This window comes from Natator depressus, chromosome 2 (assembly GCF_965152275.1).
Source record: "Natator depressus isolate rNatDep1 chromosome 2, rNatDep2.hap1, whole genome shotgun sequence".
NCBI lineage: Eukaryota > Metazoa > Chordata > Testudines > Cheloniidae > Natator > Natator depressus.
The window spans coordinates 169,840,628-169,868,360 of record NC_134235.1 but is presented as its reverse complement, the minus strand read 5'-3'; the positions used below and the strand labels follow the sequence as shown (position 1 = coordinate 169,868,360).

Below are 27,733 nucleotides of genomic sequence, written 5' to 3'. Positions count from 1 at the left end.
AGCTGTAGCTCAAGCAGCACCAGTTCCATGCACCATCACTAGCGACAAGAAGGAACTGAGGGTGGAAGGGGCCAGTGGCACCGTATATGCCATGGCGTACATACACCACTCTAAGAGGCACCAGAGCCGGGCCCCTACAGATACTGCTGAGGGAAAAACTTCTGGCACCAGTGCAAGTGTCGGGCACACACACCTAAGTTGAATGGACATGAGCAATCACTCAAAGAAAAACTAATATTTCTCCCACCATGACACAAAGTGTCACACTAGATTTCTGTTACCATTTGCACTGTGAGAGAATGTCCAATAGTTGATATTAAGCTTGTGCTTATTATTTCCCCCCAGAGTTTGTCAGCCCTTATACACATGGAATCAGGTGTCAAAACAGACAAAAAAAAACATTCGTAGTACTCGCCCAAATTCTCTGCCAAACCCAATCATACCCTCTTGAGGTGAAATAAGGCATCGGAACGAGATGCCAGTTACACAGATTGAGAAGATCTTCATAATATATGTCTTGCTTCTTTCTTAAGTATTTTGATCAGCAGAGAAATAATTCACAACATTAATATTTAAATTGCCATTAAGCTTCAAAATCAACATTCCTCTGACATCAATAGGAGAAGTTTTTGCAAACTGTCTACAGATTAAGGCAGTTTTCACTCTGCTCTCAATCTCAGTGATATCATCAATAATAAAGTCTAGAATTTTTTTTAAAAGTTTAGATTCTGGAGCGCAGTAGAAAAGAAGCCTCCAGAAATCATACCAGCTTGTCAAGTTGCCATGATCTGGCCCAATTTGTCCTCTGACAGGAATATTATGTACAGGGTTATGTCTTCTTTTAAGGCAGTTGCTACCGAAGCTTTATGTGGGTGTCAGTAAAGAAACGGAAGTTTTTGGTGGTCTGGTGTGTTTAAAATGTTTTACCACTGATCTCGACTCTCTTGAGGTAGAGGTCATGCATTTTTATAAAGAGATCTGTGTTGAGCTTTATATTAAGGGTACATGTATAAATTATTTATTAACCCTTTATAAACTATTAATAGATGTTATATGCATGTCACAGACATGAGACGTATGTGTTATAAATGTTAAACACCTTCATAAACGGTAATAAGCAACCTAATGACCTGCTGCACTTTAGAACTGAATAACCATTTATTAAAACATCCTATTAATTATTTACTAACCCTCTATAAACTATTTATAACTGTACAGAGTGTGACCAAGATCTGAAGGAGTTCTCCAGATCAGCTCTTACTTATGGAAGAGTTTCTTTTTGGGGAAAGTTCAGGCCTCATTACTACTGCAGCACAGACTAAACTATGACGGTAACTTTACAAAAGATCAGAAGGCTATCTACTCGACTCAAAATGACACAGAGAAGCAAGAGGAAATGGTGGGTTAGAGTCGGCTCCGATAAATGTGGAGCCAAAAAACACCCACACAGATTGTGGGAATCTATTAAATGCTATAGGGCAAACAGAGTTAAACTGAAAAAGAGTGAGCATAAAAGAGAGTAAAACTTCTACATCTTAGGTGAAATCCTGGCCATACTGAAATCAGTGGCAAAACTCCTATATACTTCAGCAGGGTCAGGAGTTCACCCACTGTCTTTCTAATCCTGAGGCCCTAAGGACATGCCTACACTGCAGTGTAAGCTCATGCTTGAACCCAGGCTCCAGGCTAACCCCCTTTCAACTAGGCACCAGTAGAGTTTTATCTTTATTTTTCTTGTAACCATCTCTGATCTTTATGCCTCATTACTTGTACTCACTTAAAATCTCTCTCTTTGTCATTAACAAACTTGCTTCATTGTTTTATCTAGTCCAGTGTGTTTAAATGAAAGTGTTTGGGAAACTCCATTTGGGATGGCAAGTTGTGTGCATATTATTTCTATTAAAGAAATAAAACAGGCTTAATATAACTTGTATTGTCCAGGAGTGGGCTGGGCAGTGCAAGATATACATTTCTGGAGGAAAATCTAAGACTCAGGGTGTGTTGGGGTCACCCTGCAGTATAACCCAGTCTGGTCAGAGCCAGAGTGTGACCCAATGTGGCTGGCAGGCTGCAGTTACACACAGATGCTCAGGATGTGGCTTGCATGCTGGAAGGCTGTTTAAGAGTGGCCCAGGTGGGAGCTTCTTCAGCAAGGCATTGTATGGCACCGAAAGTTGCAAGGAAGGGGTGACACACCCGCTCATTAGTCTGGATTATACCCTGGTATGGCACAGGCACATTTCACAAGAACTAAATTTAAATTTAAAAAATTGGACAGCAATGAGACAACCCTTAATTGGTTTTTAGTACAGATTTCCAAGAATTAATATATTATATTAACTACTTGTTTACTTTAGGCTTTTCTTTTCGTTTCATTAAAACCTGTGAATCTGCCATTTTGTAAGAGCATTTGATGTCCTCGTGTACAAACCTGTATCTAAATCCTGTTCCAGCTCACACACATTTCATGGTAATCTGCGAAAAAGGACCTGATCTAAAGCCTACTGAAATCAGTGGAAAGACTCCTGTTAATTTCAGCATGGTTTGGAGCAGAGCCAAAGAGGTTTAGAAGTGCTTGTGTGTATGTGTCAAGTTCTTTAGAGTGTTTTGCCAACAAGAGCTGTGGGAAGCTATTTCCACTGTTACTCTCTATGCACTAATAAATTACCTTCTAAACTAAGGTAATAACATGATGAAGGCTGTGTGGCCATGCAGATATGTACAAGCTTCACAGGTGCTGAAAGCATTTGGCCTCTTGCCTTATTACACCCCAAGTGTCCATATAAGTCTCACAGCCATAAACTATGTTGAATGTTATTCTTTATACAGTTCTCAATCGCCAGCACAAAATCTATGGGTTGCTCTTCAGGGATACCCATATTTTAGCATGATGGTAGCTTTGTGCCATCTCCTGCCTACTAATCAATACTAAATGTCAAAGATTCTCACTTACATCAAAATGTATATTTACATATTTGGCTGAAATTTTCCAATTGAATTTCCTTGGGATGTGGACGTCAAAGTCCCTTAGTATCCTTTGAAAATCTCATCCTGTATTTATTTATGTTCAGTTAGGTTATTAATCTACCAACTTCTCTGAAAATGTCTGTATTGTTTCTCTATAAGGACATTAGGTGTCAGTGTTCTAACCATTTAACTATTGTTGCCATGGATACAGGATGAAGCTTGTAATCTGCATACACCTATAATATTAGGCCATTTTGATTTCTCAAAATCAGAAGAAATAACATTCTGAAAAAAGCGACTATTACCTTAATCAAAATATGTGGCTATTTATACAATACTAGTTGATGATAAATGCCAGGACCAACTCATGACCCTCAGGTTTTATGGTCAAAGAATCGCATGAACGAGGGGATATCACAAAAACGGTTTAACATTAATTGCTTTGTTACATTGGTCACTCAGAACACTTGTGTGAGAAGCTCAGCTGTTACTTCTGTTTCTCTCTCTGATCGTATCCTGTGTCTGGAGCCCCATTAGCACCTCGAAGCTTCAAAAGAGAGACCTGCCTCAGAGTCATAGTTAGTGGGTGCCATTAAAGTACATTCTGATTTTAGACATATTACTGATTCCAGATATGTTCCCTATACTTAAAATGGGGAATGGTGTTAGAACTGGTGACGTCTCTAAAACCAGAAGGAACTGTTTAAGTGTACTCACTGTACCCATCTAAGAACTGTGGAATTAGCAGCTGGACCATGTTAGGGGCAGCGCAGAAATGCAGTAACCTAGGGGGGAATTTGGGAAAGGATTGTCCCCAGCACACAGAGGACAATATACTACTTTTAGGACAGTGCCAGAACAAGCCACCCAACAGGACAGTGTGAAGGGGAACCATGGCCCCACCTTCTCCCTGCTCTTTTGGGGCTACTGGCATGCCTCACAGTGCTAAGGGAAAAAATCCTTCAGTCCCATGGGTTCAGTAACTGAAGTCCAGGAGTCTGCATGGGGAGGGGGAACTATGGAGGAAATGGCTTTTTTCGCCTTCCTCCACTCCCCACACCAAGGGCAGGAACATTCTAGTCCTTAGTATAGTACAAGTTTTGTTTCCAATCATGGTACCGTTTTTCAATGCAGCTTTTAGGCCTTCTGTCAGGCTTAAAGCCACTATCAGCTGGTATCTGCTATTGCCCAGCTTGCAGTGCTGCCTCCCACAGAAGTGGGAGTTAGTTCCAGGTTAGTTAGTTAGCTCCAGGTAATCTCAATGAATGATATCCTTTCTTTCAATAATTTAATGATTATATAAGTCAGACTGAACATTTTCCAGCAGACATGCAGTAGCATATCTTCTGAGCTGATATTGTTTCAAGTATCCAGAATAACTAATGGGAAATATCTGTGTTCTTCCATTATAACACAATGTTAGATGCTGTAAGACAAATAAAATATGAATGCTGCTGGGATTAGGAGTAAAACAAAAGGCCTACCTATTCTTTCCTTAAAAGAGCACTCTAACTGATGGAAAGCACTAACTTTGTGGGGTTCCAACAGATCTTCTGGAGCTTGGTAGGGATTACGAAAATGGATGCCTCCTTATTAAATCTAAACAGACACACAAAATCTAAGTCAAATCTATTGTTCCAAAGGGGCTTCAAGACTCATTTTCCCCTGCTTTATGGTTTGTGAGATGAGTCATCAACTAAAGGATGCTACACTGTCATGATAAATAAATGCTTAGACTATGCAATGCTACCGTAAAAGCTGGAACCCAGGTTTAATATGTAGTTACTCATGTTACTTTAAGAAGTCCCAGAAGAACTCACTAAGCTGGAAAGCTTGTATAATAAATGGCTAAGACTTGCAGCAAACTTGAACAAATTCTGCACATCTCTAAATTTAATATCTAAATATGAAACTGAAGAGCAGCATGCACCAAGCTTTTGCAGTGCATACGACAAGCCTATTTTAGCAAAGATTTATTGCATTAATAACTTTGGAACCTACCTATTGTCCTGCATGTTTCAGAAAGGACACTGTACTGTAAGTGTCTATTTAAATTATCAGAGACAGAAGCTGGGTTGCAAACAAACTGTAAAATGTTCAACTGCGTCAGCCAAATTGATGGTGTGTTTATTATTTCTATCCTTTCTCCCACTTTCCGTATAGCAAGCTCTGTTGCCAAAGCATTTTCAGAAGGTGACTACAAAGGGTATCTTAGCATTGTAAGTACTGAACGAAAGCTGACTGATGCATTAATGCTCATTCAAATCTCTAGATCTAAAAAAAAGCAATCAAGTTAAATGCATGATTTTGAAGTAATCTTAAAAAACTAACTTGCTCCTAAACTTATTGCAGAAAGCAAGCTCCAAAAGTCCCTGGCAAGAGCATTACCTCTCCCTCTCCCAGCCAAAAGGTGAACCTCAGAAGCATCATTACATTTTAGAAAGCTGCAGTGAGGATTTCACTCCATGACAAAGATGCATAGGCTTCCAAAGGGATGGTCAAGAAAAAAGGCAGCCCAGGCAATGTAAATTCAGATTTAGACTACTGGTTTTCAACCTGGGGGTCATGACTACCCTGCCTTTCCCAGATTACAAAATGGGATGGGGCTGGGGGGGGGAGGCGGGGGGGTCTTGTTGGATCATATTAAAGAAGTTCTGTATTAAAATCACAAATGAGTTTGATTCCCCATAGTTTAAATTCCAGGGTATTACTAATTAAGAGGTCTCTTGGTTTTTGGTACTGTTTCTCTCCCTCTGTATGTGAAACTTGCAAGCTGCTAATTGCGTTAGTACATTCTAAGACAGAGTCTGTTCTCAAAGCAATTCACAGAGAGAGACTCAAAGCAATACTCTAACAACAGACACAGCACCCAGAGACTCCCCGCCCTTTTGTTGTATTAACAACTGTGATTAAAATAGAGATAGAGGATGGATGTGGATGGATGCTTGGTGTGGATAAGAACTGAATGATCAGGGAGGTGCCAGCCTAAGAATCCAGTGTCCATCGGCTGAAGAAGGCGTCAAGTGGAAATAACCAGAGGACCCCCGGAGGGCAGACTGGAATCCACCCAACAGCCTCAAGAATGGGAGAACCAAAGAACAAGATAACTTCTTGGAGCCGTCAGGAATGTGCTATCTGCTGATTGATTCAGCAACAGCATGATGAAGCAATTCCCATAGACTGGCATAGGAAGAAATTCCTATAAAAATAGACTCTTAAAAAGTGAGAACTTTGGGGTCTGATTCTGCAAACCAACTTCCAGGAGCATCAGATGAGCATCTGACAAGGCCCTGCTCCCTCCTCATGTCCAGGCCACCTGGCCAGTGGCTTGGCATGAGCAACTCTAAGGCTGGTAACTATGATGACAACCTTGCAGAACCTCTGTGTGTGTGTGTGTGTGTGTGTGTGTGAATGTGTGAATAAATATGAGATTGAATGGAATGTTATAGCTATAACTAACTGCTTACTATGATAACAACCTTGCAGAACCTGTGTGTGTGAGTATGAATGAATGAGTGAATAAAGATGAGATTGAATGGAATGTTACAGCTATAACTAACTGCTTACTATGATAACAACCTTGCAGAACCTGTGTGTGTGAGTATGAATGAATGAGTGAATAAAGATGAGATTGAATGGAATGTTACAGCTGTAACTAACTGCTTACTATGATTCTTTCTGTATTCACAATAAATGTGGTATTTTGCCTTTTTCCCTTTAATAAGATCCTGCTGGTTTTTAATTTATTGGTATAACAGTCTCAACTAGACAGAAAGAGGGCGCAGGGTGGGGATGGTGTCCTGGTATGGAAAAGGTTGAGAACCATTGAAGTAGACTAAATGTAGACAGCAGCTCCCACATGGCTTTTGCTCTTCCTAGCAAACTGACCAAAGAAGCAGGCTAGAAAAACATCCTTGCTGCTAAAGTGCATCTCTCTTTCTTTAATGAACAGCAAGCAAGGGATTAGATTTGGCCTGCATGACTTTCCTTGGCCATTTAGGTCTTCCCACTTTCTCCTCCTCTTCAGCAACTGGAGGGAAGTCTGCTCCCACACATTCCTACTGAGGAGACATGGGCAGTGAAATAATTATTATAAATAGTTATTTATATTACCGTAGCGCCTAGGTGCCTCATGAAGGATCAGGGCCCCACTGGGCTAGGCACTGAACAGACATGTATACAAAACAGTCCAAGACCAGAGATTTTATAACCTAGGTAATCCTAGTTGCTCATAACCCCTCCTTGTCCCAATCCACAGAGTTTAGTTCTATTATTGTTATTTGTATTGTGGTTGTGCATAGGACCCCAGTCACAGACCAGAACCCCATTGTGCTAGGCATCGTACATACAGAACAAAAAGATGATCCCTTCTGTAAATAATGTACAGGTTAGGACGGGGACACGGTTCTCCTTTAGATTATTGCCCCTGTCAAACTTGTGGGGAAGAGGCAAGAGTTACTGCAGACAGTCCGCAATCTTTTAGGCAATTTGAGTATGCCTTTTGGTTATCAAACAAAAAAAGGGGCTGGGGGGGCACATATCATCCTCATATACATTTACCCAAACAATGGGATAGCTCAGGTGACTGGCAATGAGACACAGAGTTTCACAGCTGTCATCTGGTAACTGTTTACTGGGAATTTGACTGAGATCAGCAGACAAGTGACCATATCACAAACAATCCCCAAATGTTGGCACTTCTTGACATCCTTTATAGTAGTCAAGACACGAAAGCTTGAATGAACATGGCAAATGCTTCTTTTACTTAGGGAAGTGCATCTAGGTGAAGATTGAGGCACACTGACATAGATGTTTGCATTACCATCATTTGTGTTGTACCAATAATGGACAACATTAATTTCCCACAGCATTAAGTTTGTCAATCAGTTTTATTATCACACCAAAGAACTGTTCTTCTGACACGTGGTCAGTAGATCTTGAAGTTCAGTCAGGAGGTTTTCAGTGGAAACTGACTCTGACAACTAGAAAAAAATCATTTCAGTGCCACAACTGTGATCTGAGTCTGCATCTTAGTTTAAATAAGGTTTATAAATCTGGAAAAGGATTAAGAGTATTTTGCAAACTGAGGGAGAAAGTAGAACTGAGATGATTTAGATCATATTATGTAATTCCATCTACAGTCTAGTTTACTTTTGTGTTTGCTATCAGAAAAGTAACTGGACTGGGCAGACACTAAATATGTAAATAAAATGGTGAAACAGTGCTAAAGGATAATGAAACATAGGCCAAGATTTTGAAAGCCTCAATTTCTTGGTGCCTACCCTGAGACACCTTCATGGGGCCTGATTTTCAAAGGGTTTGCAGGTAACACTTTTTGAAAATTGAACCCTTTTAAGATGTCAATTTGGGCACTCTAAGTCACTTGCCCTTTTTGAAACTCTTGAGCAAAGTTCCCACTTTCTTATAGTGAGTGCCCCCCCCACCCCATACTTGAGATTTGGTGTGAGCACATACAACTCAATTGACTTCCGTACACTTATACCTGCTTAACCCAGTATTGAATTTGGCCCCTGATGTTTTTTTAACTTTACTTTAAAACATTTTTAATGGATTAAAATAACTTGATTAAAATCCTTAGTAAAGACCTAAGTTAATTATGTAAGTACAGATTTGGCACAGACTCCAGATAATTTTAAATCACGTTCAAAGCATCTTCTAGACTTACAAATGTATTTTATTTCTGAAGCTGCTCATGCAGCCAAAATTGTCAAGTCCAGGTGAATTCTGAACTTATTGAGTTCCCTAACGTCAAAATATTTGGGCTTCCTTCCAAGATCGGGAGGAAAGTCAAATTCACTCTGTCTCTGGACACGCCAAGATGTAATCTTCCAGGTTCCTCTGCCTTGTCCAGAGTGGAAACACTTCATTCATAGCTTATCATTCCACACAAATGCAATGCCCCGCTAACATTGAGGGCTAATGGGAGTTAAGGACTAACCCAGAGTGCTCAGTGTATCTGACCCTAAGGTAGTGAAGGGATAAAGATAGGTTCAAAGATGAAGCCAAAATTTTGTTCATTCATGCAGTCACTCCTCTTGCGAGAGTGTAAAGGGCCAACTGTCAGCCTTTGCCTTGACTTTTGTGGATCATAACATGTATCTCCCAGTCAGCTTGTGCAGCAGCTTCTCTGTCAAGTTTCACAAAGTTGAAATTTTTTAGAAGTTTCAATTGTTTGAGTGTACCAGTGATAATATAGCCCCAAACTGATCATTTATTTTTCCTGTTTGGTGAAAAATACACATTATCCATCATCTCTCATTCACTACTGAGCTGTCAATGCTCACCTCAGATTCCATTATGCCACTCTCCTATTGCCAACTTGTTAAATTTTCAAACAAACACATTCATGCTTTTTCCCATGCTGCCTCACACCTTTGCCCCATGCTTCTTGTAAACATCTGCAAAGCTACCTCATTATCCATCTTCAAATCCCTCTTCAAAACTCTCTTTTGCTCTAATGGCTACAAAAAACTTGATATCCGTCAGGATGTTGATGTCCTGACACCACTGCCTCTCAAGCTGGCCAATACTGTCTCATTGTTCACTCGTAGTCTCCCATCTGCCTGTATCCATCTGTTGTCCCTTGTCTTAGACCACTGGATTTTCAACCTGTGGTGACTGGACCCCTGGGGGTCTGCAGAAAACATCTAAGCCGGGGTCCACAAAAGGCTGTAATTACCATAGAATAGTGGTTTTCAACCTGTAGTCCCCAGACACCTGGGGGTTCGCAGACTATGTCTAAGATTTCCAAAGGGGTCCAAACCCCCATTTGAATATTTTTTAGTGTTCCACAAATGAAAAAAAGGTTGGAAACTGCTGTCTTAGACTGTAAGCTCCAGGGGGCAGGGACTGTCTTTTTGTCCTGTGTTTATACAACACCTAACACAATGGAGTCCATGACTAGGGTTCCTAGGTGATACAGTAATACAGATTACAAATCATCACCATCTCCTGGATACCCTGGCCTTGATCTTGCTCCCACCCCAAAACCTGACTTCAACAGAAGCATGAGCAAGCCCCTTGTATGCCAAGCTTCCCACTAAGGGCCTGATCCAAAGTCCATTAGCTTGAAGAAAACTATTCTCATTGACTTCAGGGGGCTTTTGATCACGCTCTAAATCATCAACTCCTGACAACAGGGGTTTAAAATAAAAAATGCTGCAAGAAACCCATGGAGTGATCCGACTCCCACTATCATCAGTGGAAGTTCTTGCTATTGTCTTGGATGGAAGCAGGGTCATACCGATAACTATGAAGTCCAAGTACATCATATACACTGGGTCACCCTTGTTCACATGCTTGTGGATATCCTCAAAGAACTGTAATAGACTGATGAAGCATGACTTTCCTTTACAAAAGCCATGACGTTGACTCTTCTTCAACATATCGTGTTCATCTATGTGTCTGATAATTCTGTTCTTTACTATAGTTTCAAGCAATTTCCTTGGCATGGAATTTAAGTTTACCAGCCTGTAATTGCTAGGATTACCTCTGAAGCCTTTTTTAAAATCATCACCTCATTATCTATCCTCCAGTCATCTGATACAAAGGCAGCTTTAAGTGATAGGTTACAATCACAGTTAGTAGATCTGCAATTTCATATCTGACTTTGTTCAGAACTCTCAGGTGAATAACATCTGTTCCTGGTGACTTATTACTCTAATTTATCAATTTGTTCCAAAGCCTCCTCTATTGACACCTTAATCTGGGACAGTTTCTCAGATTTGTCACCTTAGAAGAATGGTTCAGGTGCGGGAATCTCCCTCACATCCTCTGCAGTGAAGACCTATGCAAAGAATGCACTTAAACTTCTCTGCAACTGCCTTGTCTTCCCTGAGTGCTTCTTTAGCACCTCGATCGTCCAGTGGCCCCACTGATTGTTTGGCAGGCTTCCTGCTTCGGATGTACTTAAAAACATTTTTGCTGTTAGTCTCTGTGTCTTTTGCTAGTTGCTCTTCAACTTCTTTTCTGTCCTACCTCATTATACTTTTACACTTCATTTGCCGTTCACATTCCTTTCTATTTTCCTCAGTAGGATTTGACTTCCAGTTTTTAAAAGATGCCATTTTGTTTCTAACTGCCTCTTTTACTTTTGTTGTTTAGCCATGTTGGGGTTTTTCGTCCTCTGGTTGTTTTGATTTTTTTTAATTTGGGGTATACATATAGTTTGAGCCAGTATTATAGTGTTTTTAAAAGGTTTCCAGGCAGCTTGCAGGCATTTAACTCTTGTAACTGTTCCTTTTAATTGCCGTTTAACTAGCCTCCTCATTTTTGTGTATTTTTGAAGTTAAATACTTTGGTATTTCCCTTCCCTCCCTCCCTCCCCCACAAAGAGATTAAATATAATAACATTATGGTTGGTTATACAGAGAAGTTCAGCTATATTCACTTCTTGATCCAGATGCTGTATGCCACTTAATCCTAAATCAAGAATTGCCTCTCACAGTTTGGGTTCCAGGACTAGCTGTTTCAAGAAGCAGCCATTAATGGTGTCTAGAAATTTTATTTTGGCATCCAGTCCTAAGATGACATGGTCCCAGTCACTATAGGGATAGCTGAAATCCCCCATTATTATTGAGTTTTCTGTTTTTGCAGCCTCTCTAATCTCCTTCAGCATTTCACAATCACATTGTCCATCCTGGTCAGGTGGTTGATAGTATATTCCTACTGCTATACTCTTACTATTCAAGTATGGAATTTCTATCCATAGAGATTCTGTTGCACGACTGGATTCACATAAGATCTTTACAATATTTGAATATGCTTTCTGTCACATATAGTGCCATTCCTACACCAGTACCCTGGTATTACTGTGTCCCATTGAGTATCATTGTTCCTCCACGTTTCTGTGATGCCTATTATATCAATATCCTCATTTAAGACCAGGCACTTAATTTCACTCATGTAAGTCTTTAGACTTTTTGCATTTGTATACAAGCACTTGTCAAATATGTCAGTGTTTAGTTCTCTGCCTTCATATGATGTAACTGAATGGGACTCTCTTTTGTCTGACTGTTTCTCTTCAGTTCCTACCTGTATTTCATAGAATCATAGAACATTAGGGTTGGAAGAGCCCTCAGGAGGTCATCTAGTCCAATCCCCTGCTCAAAGCAGGACCAACACCAACTAAATCATCCCAGCCAGGGCTTTGTCAAGCTGGGCCTTAAAAACCTCAAAGGATGGAGATTCCACCACCTCCCTAGGTAACCCATTCCAGTGCTTCACCACCCTCCTCGTGAAGTTCATCAACTTCTATCCTCTCCTCTTTATGATGACATAGAGTATCCCCTTTAATAAATGTCTGTCCGAACCATGTGCTACTCCACACCTGTTGGCTTCCCCCAGCCCTTAGTTTAAAAACTCCTCTACAACTTTTTTACTTTTACATAACAGCTATCTGGTTCCATTTTGGTTTAGGTAGAGCCCATCCTTCCTTGATAGGCTCCTCCTTTCCCAAAAGATAACCCTGTTCCTAATAAATCCCTGCTCCCAACATTGTCTCATCCATGCACTGACACCCTGAAGATCTGCCTATCTAACTAGCCCAGCATGTGAAACTGAAAGCATTTCAGAGAATTCTACCATGGACATCCTGGAATTTAAATCTCCAACCTTCCAGCCTAAATTTGGCCTCAAGGACCTCTCTCCTACCTTTCCCTATGTCACTGGTACCTACATGTACCACAAACTCCAGCTCCACCCTAGTACTGCGCATAAATCTGTCTAGATGTCTTGAGAGGTCCACATACTTCACACCCAGTAGGCATTTCACCAGGCAGTTCTCCCGATCATCACAAACCCAGCTATCTATATTTCTAATAACCAAATCCACCATTACTATTACCTGTCTCTTCCTAATAACTTGGGTTCCCTCCCCAGGAGGGGTATCCTCAATATGAGAGGACACTATGACCGGGGCGGCAGATTTGCATAATTTTTGGTGGTGCCCAGAACCCACCCTTGCCCAAACTCCGCCCCCCACCTGCCCAAGGCTCTGGGAGGGAGTTTGGGTGGAGGAGGAGGTCTGGGGTGTAGGCCCTAGGCTGGGGCAGGGGATTGGGGTGCAGGGTGCAGGCTCTGGGAGGAGTTTGGGGATGGGAGGGGATGCAGAGGGAGGGGGTGCAGGGGTGAGGGCTGTGGGGTGTGGCTGCAGATGAGGGGTTTGGGTGTGGGAGGGGCTCAGGGCGAGAGTAGGGGTATAGGAGGTGAGGGCTCTGTCTGGGGCTGGGAATGAGGGGTTTGGGGTGTGGGAGGGGCTCAGGGTGAGAGTAGGAGTGTGGGGGTGAGGGCTCTGTCTGGGGCTAGGAGGTTTGGGGTGTTAGAGAGGCTCAGGGCTGGGGCAGAGGGTTGGAGTGCAGGGGGATGAGGGCTCTGACTGGGACAGGGGATAAGGTGTTTGGGGTGCTGGAGAGGCACAGGACTCGGGCAGAGGGTTAGGGTGTGGGGGATGAGGGCTTTGGCTGGGACTGGAGATGAGGGGTTTGTGGTGTTGGAGAGGCTCAGGGCTAAGGCAGGGGGTTGGAGTGTAGGGGGATGAGGGCTCTAGCTGGGACTGGGGATAAGGTGTTTGGGGTGCTGGAGAAGCTCAGGGCTAAGGCAGGGGGTTAAGGGTGTGGGGGGGTGAAAGCTCTGGCTGGGGGTGTGGGCTCTGGGGTGGGGCAGGGCTGGGGATGAGTTTGGGGTGCAGGAAGGCTGCTCCAGGACAGGGCCCAGAGAGGAGGACTCCCCCCAGCCCTTTCCCTGCTGGCAGCAGCGAGCTCTGGGGAAGGAGCCCCCCTTTCCTGGCCCCCCAGCAGCACACTCACCCCCACCACTGTCACTGCACGTGCTCCTAGGGCCTCTCTCAGGTCCAGGAATCTCCCTCGCCTCCCCCGTGGTGGGTGCCGGGGGGTGCTGCGTGCGCCTCCTCCCCTGCTGTTGCCCCTGACTGTAGCCTCACTGGGGGTGAGGGATGGGGCTGCCTCCTTGCCCAGCATGGTGACTGCAGGCAGGGGGCCCCCTGTGCTGCTGGAGGTCCCCGCCAGAAAAGGGAAGGGTCTGAGGTGGAAGGGCAGGCTCAGAGTCAGTCTGCCCTGGCAATGGAGAGGGGGGCACTAGGACCCTGCGGCAGCAGTTGCTGCAGGGAGGCAGCATGGAGCTGCACGGAAGAGGCAGGGACGCTCTGCTCCCCTGCGTGGGGTCAGCAAGGAGAGGCCGGGGGACACTCGTAGGAGATGCGGGGGGGGGGGACGGACGGACGGACACCGAGCCCCAAATATTGGTGGAGCTGGACCCCTGAGCTCTGAATATTGCTGGTGCCAAGGCACCACGTGGAGATATAACTCACTGCCTATGACTATGACATCATCAGGAAGGAGGGTCCCAACTATGGGATCGTTTCCATCTGCTCCAGCTTGATGTTCTCCTTCCCCAAGACTTTCATCCTCCTCAACAGCAAAGATGCTGTGAGACGGGGGATGGGACTGCCCTACTCTGTCCCAAAAAGTGTCATCTATGTACTACTCTGTCTTCCTTAACTCCTCCAGTTCAGCCACTCTAGTCTCAAGAGCCCAAACTTTTTCAATGCACATAAAGTGACCTCTCCTTATGTGAACACTCATGCACTCCCCAGTAAGCTCTTCTCATCCACTCTCACTCCTGCTTTCTTCCCCGGTCTCCTGATCTTTACTTTACTGTATTCTCTCCTCTCCCTCCACTCGCTGAATTCCCCCTACGTAGGATGATCATCTGCATTTTAAAGAAGGACAAGGGCATGAAAATTGCATGACAAAGCTATTTTTTAAAAGGATGGCACCTCACAATGTTTTGTCAATAAAACATTAAGAAGAACATAGGAACGGCCACAGAGTCAGACCAATGGTCCACCTACCCCAGTAACCTGTCTTCTGACAGTGGCCAATGCCAGGTGCTTCAGAGGGAATGAACAGAACTGGATAATTATCGAGTGATCCATCCTCTGTTATCCAGTCCCAACCTCTGGCAGTTAGAAGTTAGGGACACCCAGAGCATGGGGTTGTGTCATGATTCATACATGTGTCAGTCAAAAATTTAAGATTCACAAGTTCAACAAAAACTTGACAAAATTTTGAATTTCAGTAAAAAAACAGCATGCAATGTTTGTGAAGATTTTCACAAATTATGCCCCTGTTTTCAACCAGGTCTAATTCTAGCATGTGATCCTTTGCATCATTATTGCTTGAAATCATAGGTTTTATCTGCTCATTTGTTTCTTTGTAGTTTAGTACCCGAGGGGTAGCCGTGTTAGTCTGGATCTGTAAAAGCGGCAAAGAGTCCTGTGGCACCTTATTGTCTAACAGACGTATTGGAGCATAAGCTTTCGTGGGTGAATACCCACTTCGTTGGATGCATGTAGTGGAAATTTCCACTTTGTAGTTTGTTACTGATCTAATTCATGGACATTAGTCATTGAACGAGGAGAATCCCTTAAAATAGGCAATCCCACTGCCATCAGCCAATGGACTGCCTCCCTCTGCTTCACTGTCCACAACCCCATAACTCCCCACCCTAATTGTTCTTCAGTCTGGCAGCAGAGTTCTCCCTGCCAGGCCTATAACAATTCAAGCTTGTCCCTCACCCCACTGGTCCTCTCCCTCCCTTTATTCTGAGGTTGTTTTGCCTTGATGAACATAATTTCCCTCTAGATGGCTCTGGCTACAGCAGGCAGGTCAGTTCTAAATGTAATGCCAGTGAAAATCCAATGGATATTTTAAGTGAAGAACTTTCTCCTTTCTCTCAGCTCACGCATCTGTGCTAATTCTGTAAACTTACTCCTGGCCCTTGGCTTCCCATGCCACAGCTCTGCAGCCAAAGCACTTGCTGGTTATATTCTTTTCTTAGCGGCTCATCCCTTCCCTCTTTGTACTGGGTGCTCTGAAGTTTCCTCTTGATAATACTTTCTGAAGCTTCACATTTTAAATATCCTCTGCAAAACGTGATGGCAACAGGATATACAGTAGGATGCTATCAAAGGCTTCCATACAGCAAAACTTTTGACAACAGAAGTTCCCTAATGGGATTTGCATCCCAGCTCAGTAGTAAAAAGCATTGTAATGGCCTCCCTCCCCTATTTTTTTCCCTTCTGCTCTAATCATCTGTTAGGCTTTTCCCTAGCACTTCAAAGTAATTCTCTATTGTCCTGTTACTCTGAACTAAAGCTCAGCAGGGTTTAGCTTTTCAAAGCACCACAAAGGGAGTTCTTAATGATTCATCATTCTGCCATTTAAAAAAAAAACACAAAACAAAACAAATCTGCAATTCTTCAAACAAACAAAATCTCCTCTTTGATCTCAGCATTTCCAGTTGCTGAAATTGTGCAGAACTAAAAACAACACAAAGCTTACAGTCTCATGGCCATCTACCACAGCTACAAACTAAGGACTTTATTCTATCCCACATATTAAGGGAAACAAGATCAAATGGTGGTTTCAGCGCGAAACAAAGTCAACGGACTTGCATTCTGTGCTTAGCTCTACCAATGACTTACCAAGTAACCTTGGGCAAACCAAATTAGACCTTCATTTTCAAGTGTCCACTAGTTTTGGATAGCTCAATTGTAGAATGTGAAACCTGAGTCACCTGAGCTATGATTTTCAAAGTGCTGAGTATCTGCACTTCTGAGCAGGAGGCATTTGCGGTGACTCTAACCTTTGAAGCCTTTCATGTTTATGAAAAGAAATGTAAACCTCTGAGTTCACCACTGGGAACGTGGTAGAGTTAATTTTCTTCTTTTGGCCATTTGGGAATGGAAACTCTTGGGACAGAGTCTCAGCTGATGTAAAATACTGTATTACCAAGGATTTGACCATTGTTATTGTTTTGTTTTCAAGACTGATGTGCAGTAATAGCCCATGCTCTCCTTGACCACCTTTTCTTGCTTATAGCAGTACATTCTCAAGCCCGTACACTCAAGAAAGCTGATAACAACTCTGCTCAAACTCCTGTAGTTAAAGAAAATTAACTCACTGCATGAAGTCCAACATCAAGCCTTCTATACTTGGAAAATATTAAAGTTTTAAATCTACAGCAAGTGTACAGAATGGTGAACTTAAATTACTAAGCATGAAAAAGAAATTATATTCTTGATTTGACTTAAATTTTTGAGACGGAAAAATATACTCCATTGTTGACTTATCAGGTGCCTAGCATCACCTCAGAAAGGATGAAGAAGTTTTGCTGAGGCCAGCAGTAAGAGTTACAGCTAGTCTGGATGCCTGCATGAAATTGCAATAAAGTACACAAGTCCATGTGACATTCCAATCACCATTTTTATGAACATTTTCCTATTTATTAATAGTAGCTGCTCTAAATTCTCTTAAGTTTTATGCCAGCTGCCAATTCTGGGTCTGGTACAAATCTGAAATGTATTAGAAGTACGTTCAGATGGAAATGATGAAAATAAAAGGTGAGGAGAGAGTACAGCATATGCCGACACAGCAAGTTCATAGCAGACTAGTAACAGAGCAATTGAATGTATGTATGTATTTAATCATTTCAAAGGCTTAGGTGAATTGCTCCAACTCTTTTCATCATGATACACTGAGGCAATGAAGGAAAAGATAGCTGTCACAGGGGAAAATAAACTATATTTTCAGCCTCAACCTCAGAGATTTAAAAAAATAAATCAATGAGTATATTGCGGACAAAAGGATATGGAACATGAAATGTAAGATAGTATATGGTATTTGCAGACAAGCTGCACGGTGATACTTAATATATGTGTCTATCTTTTTTCCTTGCAACAGTTTTTGTAAGAGGTAAATAACAATGTGTGTCATCAGTAACACAAATTACTCAAAAAAGAAGTAATGTGTAGTTATTAAACAACTTCCGGTGATAACTTACTCCATTCAATAGCTGCCCTATCCTAGTTCAATACTGAATAAGACTGATCAGGAGTTGCACTGGCACAATTTTTATAATGGGGGTTGCTAAAAGCCATTGAACAAAACTGTAAACCCTGTATATGATGGAAACCACTTCAAACCACCGCACCCCATCTGACCAGGGTAGATAAGCTGGCCCACATTTAGCTCTATATCGGATAGCGATTTTGATAGTGGAAAGGCCTTTGTAAGATTTCTCCTGTCTTGGCTGTAGAGCAGAGTCTAGTTTCTAACCCCCGGTCTGCTCCTCAAGCTGTTCATCTTTTTCTTGCTTTTACTTCTTATCTGTGATCAGAACTCTCATAATATACCTATGGATATGTTTTGGGGGGTAAGAAGGAAATTACTGGCAGGAAGCATAACAAAAAACTCAGCTAGATCTCCAATTCCTGCAGAGGAAGGAATCCCACATGGAAGACAGGAGGAAGAGGGAACCCAGAAGTGCTCCCAGAAGCCAAGGAATTCTACTGGCCAGTTTTAGGAGGAAGTTGAGATTAGCCCCACCCCCACTTTCATAGATTCTAAGCCAGAAGGAACCATTATGGTCATCTAGTCTGAACTCCTCCATAACACAGACTACAGAATTACACCCAAGGATTCCCTACTCAGGAAGTCCTGACCCATTCACAGCTGCTTACTCAGCACATGCCCAGTACCAGTAGTGCCTAATCACTACTGAATATGCAGCTCACAGTCAAGGTTTAGCCAGCCCCAGTGCTCTGAGAGTATGCTGGTAATATATTTCCATACACGGGCTGAAGGATATTTTCTAGCAAGAGTGCCTAATATTTAAAAGAAAATAAGAACCTGAGCTGTTCTGCCTGATTTATAACTTTCTGTGTCAGCCTTTATTTTCTGATGAAGTCAAAACCTGCTTCAGGAATGAACAGCAGCTAATGCTATGGAGTATCAACGGATCAGCAAGATAACCACAACATCTGTCAACAGCCTAGAAACAGGACTCGATTAACCAACGCTCAAATCCTGCAACCAGATTTTACTAGTAAGCCCTTGGATACAAGCTCACCCAATTGGGAGCAGGAGGGAATCTAAGGAAGAACACTTCTGTAATACATATTTCCCTACTCACAAACTTGAAGAGACTATTTAACAGCACAGCCTAACATTTCTAGAAATACAATACTGTATGGGAATTTTATCAAATCCCTGTAGAATGCTAACATATTATTCTAACTCTTTAAGTAATAACGCTATTTTTTCAGTGCATAACTGCTGCTCTTTATAGCTTTCATCATTAATCTTTCAGCCACAGAGAGGATTCTGAATGCACAATTATTTAGCATTCTGCCACCAAGTGAGGGCACCCGGACAATGCCAGAGCATTAGGATACTAGAGATTATAAGGGCAGCATTTTCAAAAGTGAGAAGCAACTCTGGGTGCCTCAGATTCAGGTGCTCAACTTGAGATACTTTTCAGAAGTCAGATGTTCCGCATTTTCTGAAAAATCAGATCCCTTTCAAGTTGTCTCAGAAGTTGGGCATGTAAAAATGAAGGCATTCAAAATTGCTAGTCACTTTTGAAAAATCCGGCATAAGTGACCTACATTACTGAGAAAAATTGGACTTTCAGAAACTTTTATTTACTGTACCTTCCAGAAGGCCTTTGTGGTTTTGGTGTCCAAAATCTGGGCTTCCTTGGGTTCTGAATTAACATGGAGACTGCTTCAATCTTTAAATCCAAAATCCATCCTTTGGTAACTCTTGAAATATAATATGTCTACAATTTTTTCACACCATCTGAAGATCAGCAGCAGTAAAGTACAGACTGATATGGTATAGATTTTTTTATAAAAGTATTTTTTTGAGTAAGAAGAGATATTGATACTGGAAGCTGAAATTGAAGTTTGAGCAGAGGTTGGTGAAGTTTCTCATGAAGGCAAAGATCCATGTACAGCATGACTGAAAAGCTATCAACAGAAGACAGAAGGAAGTGGTACTGTTCTCTGGTCCACAGTATCCTATTGCCAGAAACTGGAAGTCCTCACATGAGTAGAGTGGTGAATGCTGATATATTTATTCCTCGAAAAGGGCTAATTAAGAGCAGAAATCACATTACAGTGGACTTCACAAAGCACAGACTGGAAATAACTTTATTCAAACCTATGCAGTTTGAAGTAGTTCTTTGCAAATTATGTCAGTAAAAATATCTGCCATGAAAGTCAGAAATAAAACAGAGGCTAATTAGCTGAAACCACTGATTCTTAAGGTCAAGTGAAGTTACACCAGGGATGGATTTAGCCCAGAGCGTCCACGTTTATCCACATGACTCGATAAACTCGGGACAGAGCAAAATGTGTAGACCACCTCACACCTTTGTTTTCACCTATTGCTGAGGTGATAGGACTAATGAAACAAGTTATCTTGTTAAAGGGACACCATCCACTTGAAAATAACATTTCTGTCTGAACACTTTGTACCTGCTGTTAAACCAAAGACTGCTGTAATTGAAAGAAGTTAGCCAAAAAAATGTTTTTTCACTTTGTGGATTTGATAGCACATTGGGTACAGTTGGTTCTCTGTTTCTCCTGTAGTCACAAAGAGTGGAATTTTGAATAGATTCTAAGTGACTTATGAGAGCAAATCCTACTGGCTTTCAATGGGATTGTGCTCCTAACTCGCTTAGACACTTTTGAAAATTTCATCCTTCCTAGTAGGAGTAATTGTTATTTTCATTGCACCAGCCCTCAGAGGACTGGGTCCCACTGTGCTATGCTCTGTCCAGTCACAGTATTGTATTAAATTGGATTCAAGTTCTTATTTCACTCCCATCACTGTAGTGTAGCAAAGGAAGTATTTCTTCACACAACGCACAGCCAACCCGTGGAACTCTTTGCCAGAGGATGTTGTAAAGGCCCAAGCTATAACAGGGTTAAAAAAAGAACTAGATACATTCATGGAGGATAGGTCCATCAATGGCTATTAGCCAGGATGGGCAGGGAGGTTGTCTCTCGCCTCTGTTTGCCAGAAGCTGGGAATGGGCGACAGGGGATGTATCCCTTGATGATTACCTCTTCTGTCCATTCCCTCTGATACAACTGGCATTGACCACTGTCGGAAGACAGGCTACTGGGCTAGATGGACCTTTGGTCTGACCCAGTATGGCCATTCTTACAGTAAAATGCATTCCTGTCCCTAGAGCTAACAGTCTAAGCCCCAATCCTGCAGTGGTCCTGTGCAGGTCTAAGAGTCACCACACACAGATCTGATTGCAGGAGCAGGGCTTAAATATCAAAGAACAGACCAAAGTAAAGGTACAGCAGAATACAACATACAAGCAGTAGGGTCAGGGTACTGCAATACCATCAGAAGGCGATTGATGGTATGTCTGGTATATAGTTTATGGGAGAAAGAGACAATTGCATGGTCAAAAGCAACACAAGAAGACATAGAAGTGGACAAGATGGGAGGGGCACAGCTGGTAAAGGACTTTAGGATACCAACAAAGAAGCTTGTGCTTTGTTGTGGAAAAGGGGGAGCCACTGGAAGGATAAAGAAAAGTGATGCGGGTGAGTAGAAAAGAAGATCTAAGCAGTGGCATTCTGACTGAAATGCGGCAATGCAGGCTACAGGAAGGCAGAGAGGAAAAAGATGCAGTAATTAGAATAGCAAGTGACCTGGGCCCCAACAAGAGCTTTAGCTACTGAGATGATCAGTTATTCTTAGTACTTTTTAAATGATGGTAGAGCCCAAAGGACCCGTTTATGATAAAGGCCCCATTGTGCTTGGTGCTAAGCAGCTATAAAGTCAGAAATATTCCATGCCCCAGAAATTTTGTAACCAAAGTTTCTTCCCAGACTGTATCATTATCCTTTCTGCAGAGCACCACCCTCCTTCGGGACCCCTGTACATTGTAGCTGTCCTTCCAAGGAGGTGAGGAACTGCTTGGGGCCAAAACTGCTGCAGGGGTACAAGGCCTCTGCAGAGATGGCCCTGGCCTTCTGCGAAACCCCTGGGAGCAATCACTTTCAGGGACAGACCTCATCAAGGTTCAGTGAGGGAATTTCTGCAAGGGGATATTTCCACTTAAAAAGCTCCCTGTAAAGGAGTTCACCAGAGGAGACAATCTGGCTCACAGGTTTCAGTTCAAAATTAATCCGCTTCCTGGGGTTTGGCTTTAATAGTAACTCAAATAATAGCAACACATAAACCTCTCCCTCAGCATGGCTATTCCTATGGTTTCTCTGCAGAGACTTCTCTGTTTCCTACCCTAGTTTCCTACAACCATGGAGCCACTCTCACCCTCCCTCATGTCCAAGGTAGAATTAACAATTCACACCAGTCACAATGAGTCAGCAGGACTCTCTGCAGGATTCCAAACTTGTTAACAGGTTACACGCTGCCCCAGTGCTTTATCAGAAGCTAGATTCTTTTTTTAAACTGGTCAATTTAAAATATTCGAACGGACAGCATCTCTTTAAGTCAAGCTCCGTTTGTAGCAAGTAAGAGTAACTCCATGAATGAATATTGGAAATTAGGGTTTCTGTCTCTGTGCTGCAGCATTTTAAGAATATTTTAGGCAAGAATTCCTAGCAACCTTCTGAAAGATTGAGCTTCTCCACTGAAAGAATGAACCGCTTAAAGCATGTAAACATTTGTAAAAAAAAAAATCTACAAAATATTAGTAACTTTACAATGATCAGGCCAGAGATGATTAGCTCCACGCTTACTAAACAAAGCAAACATGCCCAATGATTTGCAGATTTCCAACAGAAAAAAATCCCAATATTTTTATAAATCTTTGTACCTGGTTCATTTGATTTTGACTAAAACTAACACATTTTGCTGATGACCTATCATGGACGTTCACTTCCTAAGTTATCAATGCAGCACTGATCTACTGCACTCTGTCAGTAAAACCACTATCATTCCTGAGGATGTCTCTGAAAAGCTGCAGGCTTATTTGACATAAGCACACATACATGCATCCCTTCCCAGTCCATGAAGTTCCCACTGAAATGCATAAGAGATGAAAAATTTGACTAATCCACTCATTTGCTGCACTCAACAACAAGGAATGTATTCTGCTGATTCACAGTCTCACCCGGTGATTGGTCTAGTTAGTGGAAATTGCCACATTGAGATTCAATGGACATAGGGTAGATTAGCTGGACAGCAGCTAAGTAAATAAGCAAATAAAGATATATGTAAGTTATTATTACCTTTTTTCCACAGAAGATGAAAGTAACCTTTGTCCAAAGGCTGATTAAGAATCAAAAGACAAAATGTCAGGTTTCCTATAAAAAAAGAGATGATCATGCTCATTAACAAGTAAATTGATTTCTCCCCTCATTTTCTTTGTTTTGTTTGCACCTAACATCCCTCCCTATTTAATGTTAGGCAGAAACTTTGGAGCACACTTCACTAATTACCCTTCTTCTTAGGTTTCATCATTTCAGATACATAGAGGCAGCCAGAGATTCATTAGAAACATTTTATTTTAGCAAGTCCTTTTCATTTATAACAGTTGCTCTCTGCTAATAGGCCCCCTCAATAGGACCCCATGTCCGTGCAACTCTCTTGTTCAAACCTCTGTCTTGCTGTTGCCACCTGTGCATGACATTTAATGGTATTAGCATTTGGGGGGGGTGCACGTGTTCTATTAACAACAGAGGCTATCGCTGTCTGAAGGTAAAGTTCTCCTCTCAGATCTACTCAGAAGATCTAGGCTCTGAAAGTCTGCTCTCCCTTTGGGTGCAGTATTCCTGTTGACATCAACAGCATCTGCAACAGTGTGGAGAGTGGATAATGGCAGTCAAGATTTGCTGTGCAGAGCTGGAAGAACTTTGCCAGTAAACGGTTTGTTGACACACTTAGGGAGCACTATGAAAAAAGTTATACAAGCTAAAAGTTCTGAGAGACAGAAAAGATTGCAGCTTTACTGTTAATTATTTATTTGTATTACAGTCATGGACCAGGGCCGCACTGTGCACAAACACAGAACAAAGAGATGATCCCTGCCCCAAAGAGCATACAATCAAAGAAAACAGCACAGGGATCATACTTGACAAGATATAATTATTTTACCAAAACATATTCTTTTTAGCGTACGTCTGTTATCATGGTGATTCCACAGCCTAAATCTCACTCCTGGAAACAGGCTATCACCAACACGCAGCCCTGCAAGCCTGCAACTAACCAGTCCACATTCCCACAGCCTGAACAGGCTTGTAAGCCCCACCGTCCTTAGACTTTGTCCAACTCGAGGGACAAAAATGAACACACAAAATGCAAAAGTTTTAAAATAAATGAATACTTGCTATTCCAGACTGTGGCTCCAGGGAGCAAATGTAACCGCGATGCCTTATTAGGGTTGCATATGCTGGGAATAGCATTTATTTCATTTCCTAATTATCTATCTTGGAATAGAAGTTTCCCCTGGAGCTTCATTTCCTTAAGCTATCAGGTTAATGAAGTCTATTTGAGCATGTGAAGCCAATGTAATTGCAAGGAGAAATGATCTATCCCTAGAAGGTCTTCCGTGCCTCTGAACACATTTATAGAGCAGAAGGTGGAGCGAGGAAAGAGTCATGTGGAAGTATGAGGAAACTTAAAGATGAAGAAAATCTCTGCAATGTGCATGAAAATTTGGCAAAACAAGAAGGAGCTGCATACACTGAGCCACAAATGAATGTGCATGACAGGTAGCTACCTGCAGTCAACTAAAAACTACACCAGGTCTTACTGTAGGGCAAGTCAGACCATGAATGTACAAACATAAAATAACTTTTCATATGAGTATCATTATATGCTAGGATGTGGCATTGGCATGATATGCTGGAAGAATCACATGCTCACCACCAATGGCGAAGCCATTATTGAGGTAAGAGCACCATAGCTCTGCTATAAATGAGAACCTGTCGCCTGGCTCCTGCTAGACTCAACGAAGAAGAGAGGTCAGCAAAGTACAAGATTCAATACTCACTTATCTTTTATTGCAAGTAAATTCATCTGAACTGGGTGGTCATAGGCATCTATTTACTTACATACACTATGGGTGTCATTACAGTCTTGGCCTTTACTGCATCACAGTATTTTCAGATGGGTGGTGTTACGTAGAACCTGAACTGCTGAGCATGATGGGGACTGCTCCCCATTTCAGCACTTCGTTGACGTTGCTCTACTCTTCTGCCCATTCCCTCTACAATCTGCAGTAGGGTAGAAGCTAACACCAAATATATATGGTCAAGAAGAGAAGAGTTGAGGAGACCACAGTAAATAAATGAGAGGTGGGTGTGGAACTTTCTTCCATCCTGAGTTTGAACGTGTCTTTACCTTGTACTTGCACTGACAGAGACAGACAGGAACAAACAGCCGGGAACAGCGAACCGCGGCCGCTGGGAGTTGTGGGGGGCCAGGCCTGCAGACGGTCAACATCAGCAAAATGTCCCAATCAGATTGCCCTGATGGGCCGCAGGTTGCCCACCACTGCTTTAAACCACAGCAAGTGAAAAAAGACTAAATGTTAATATCTGTGCCACCAAAGCAAACACCAAAGCAAGCACCAACATTTTAACAGTGCTCACTGTACTAATATACAACTAATCAAAAAGGGCCAGATCCTCAGCAGGCATAAACTGAGAGTGAAGTGTAAACCGGAGATACAACAATTTACACTCACTGAGAATCTTGACTAAAAAGCAGCTATTAATCAAATGGAGATTTCGGATAAATGTGAAGACCACAGAGAAATTTCAGCTAGTACAATCTACAGCAGCCCTCCTGCTAATCGAGAAAGACTGTTAAAAGTAAACTACAGCATTGCTCCATGCACTCTACTGGCTTCACATTTGAAAAAAATCCACTTCCAGGTCTTCATCTTTAAAATCTCTTAATAAGTTAAGAAGAATCTATCTCATGGACTGTCTGTCCATTCATTACTCAAGAAGGCGATTAGCACATGAGCTGAAGGTTAACCAAACTGGGCTGTGCTGGACTAACAGGGGAAGAAAATTCCATAGTCAAGGGTCCAGCAGCGAAAATAACTTGCCATCCATCCCCTGATATGGAGATCTCTCCTGAGAGGACACGTACTGACCTCAATTGCTGCTGAGATGCACAGGGAGAGAGTTGGTTCCTCATGTAGCTTCTTACAGTTTTAGTGCAATTCTCTCTTTTATTATGTACTTTTCTTGTGGCCTTTATTATTGCAGACTGTACAACTCAAGCCATCTGTAGCATGAGGATTAAAAAAAATAAATACTTGCATACAACATAAAGCTTAAAATATAAGATGCTCAGTTTATTTTGGTCCTTATGGCATAAACAAAAAAGAAAAGGACCAAAATCCAACAATGCCAATCCCTTCATAATCTCAGGAAAACTGATCCTGGAGGATTTCACACTTGATTCCTAATTTTGGTTTTACCTTCTGATTTAAAAAAAACCTCCATCTATTTAAACAACTATATGTTTGTTTGTTAATTTCCAATCATATCCATGTTTTCCTATTTGCTGCTTATAGATCCTTACTCACTTTTTTGTGACAGTACATACTATTTTCAAACACTTTCCTCCATATTTATGGGCTTAGTTTATGGGCACAAATTATTATAAGTGCACAAATGTGTCAGCAGTCAGTTATACCCATAAAAGTACAGGTATAAACATGGGGAGACAGTTCAAGCACAACTGATCATGTGGCTCACACTGTTTTGTTCCGTCTTCCTAAAGGAACTTGCAATCCTTAGTCTTGAATAACCAGATAATTGTTATGTCAACAACAAAGTATGACTTCTATTCACTCTCTTTTCTAGATTGCAAATAAGTATATTAAACAACAATTCTCGTATTTACCCCGGCATACTGCCACTTAACTATTAACCTCTTTCAATTCTGAAAATTGGTCACATATCTGTCCTCTTTGCTTTCTAACACTTACCCGTATTACTCTTCCTCTAAGTTTTCTTAGTAGCTGCTTCAAAGGACTTAATCAACTTTTGAATCTTGTGACAGGGTCAGGCCAGATGGCTACAGGAGAGTAACAGAAGGCAGATATATTAGCCCCAGGCTAAGTAGGTCCCTTTTCCCTGGGTGAGGTAACAGGGAAGGTTCCAGAACAATCAGGAACCTTCTGGAGACAATTAAGACAGGCTGATTAGAACACCTGCAGCCAATCAAGAAGCTGCTCGAATCAATTAAGGCAGGCTAATCAGGGCACCTGGGTTTTAAAAAGGAGTTCACTTCAGTTTGTGGTGTGCGTGTGAGGAGCTGGGAGCAAGAGGCACTAGGAGCTGAGAGTGAGAACGCGGACTGTTGGAGCACTGAGGCGTACAAGCATTATCAGACACCAGAAGGAAGGTCCTATGATGAGGATAAAGAAGGTGTTGGGAGGAGGCCATGGGGAAGTAGCCCAGGGAGTTGCAGCTGTCGCACAGCTGTTCCAGGAGGCACTCTAGACAGCTGCATTCCACAGGGCCCTGGGCTGGAACCCGGAGTAGAGCACGGGCCTGGGTTCCCCCCAAATCCTCCCAACTCCTGGTCAGACACAGGAGTCGTCGACCTGGACTGTGGATTCAGAAAAACGGCCAAGCTGAGGGCTGCCGTGAAGCTCCAAGGCGAGCAAATCTGCCAATAAGCGCAAGACCCACCAAGGTAGAGCAGGAACTTTGTCACAATCTCGATATAAATTATATCTAATACTGTGCCTTTATGCATTATTTAATTCTTTCAAAAGAATTCCAATGTGTTTGAGAGACACCAATTTACTATTATAAAAGCCTTTCTGGCCTGTCCCTATTATCTTACACTCACCTAGGTGCACTATAAATATTTATAATATCATTATACATTTTTTATAGATTGTCCCTTACTATACACCAGTC

General features: G+C 42.1%; 1 protein-coding gene across 5 annotated transcripts in view; it reads right to left on the bottom strand.

Moving 5' to 3' along the window:
* Window positions 1-27,733, bottom strand: part of TPK1 (thiamin pyrophosphokinase 1) — a 568,487-nt gene that overhangs the window by 375,091 nt on the left and 165,663 nt on the right. Inside the window, exon 3 of one of the 5 annotated variants that reach the window (XM_074945272.1) lies at window positions 23,072-23,146. The exons of the other annotated variants lie outside the window; for them this stretch is intronic. Coding sequence (XP_074801373.1) covers window positions 23,072-23,146 — 75 coding nt within the window. The remainder of the gene's footprint in view (window positions 1-23,071; window positions 23,147-27,733) is intronic. 5 annotated transcript variants of the gene reach the window in all.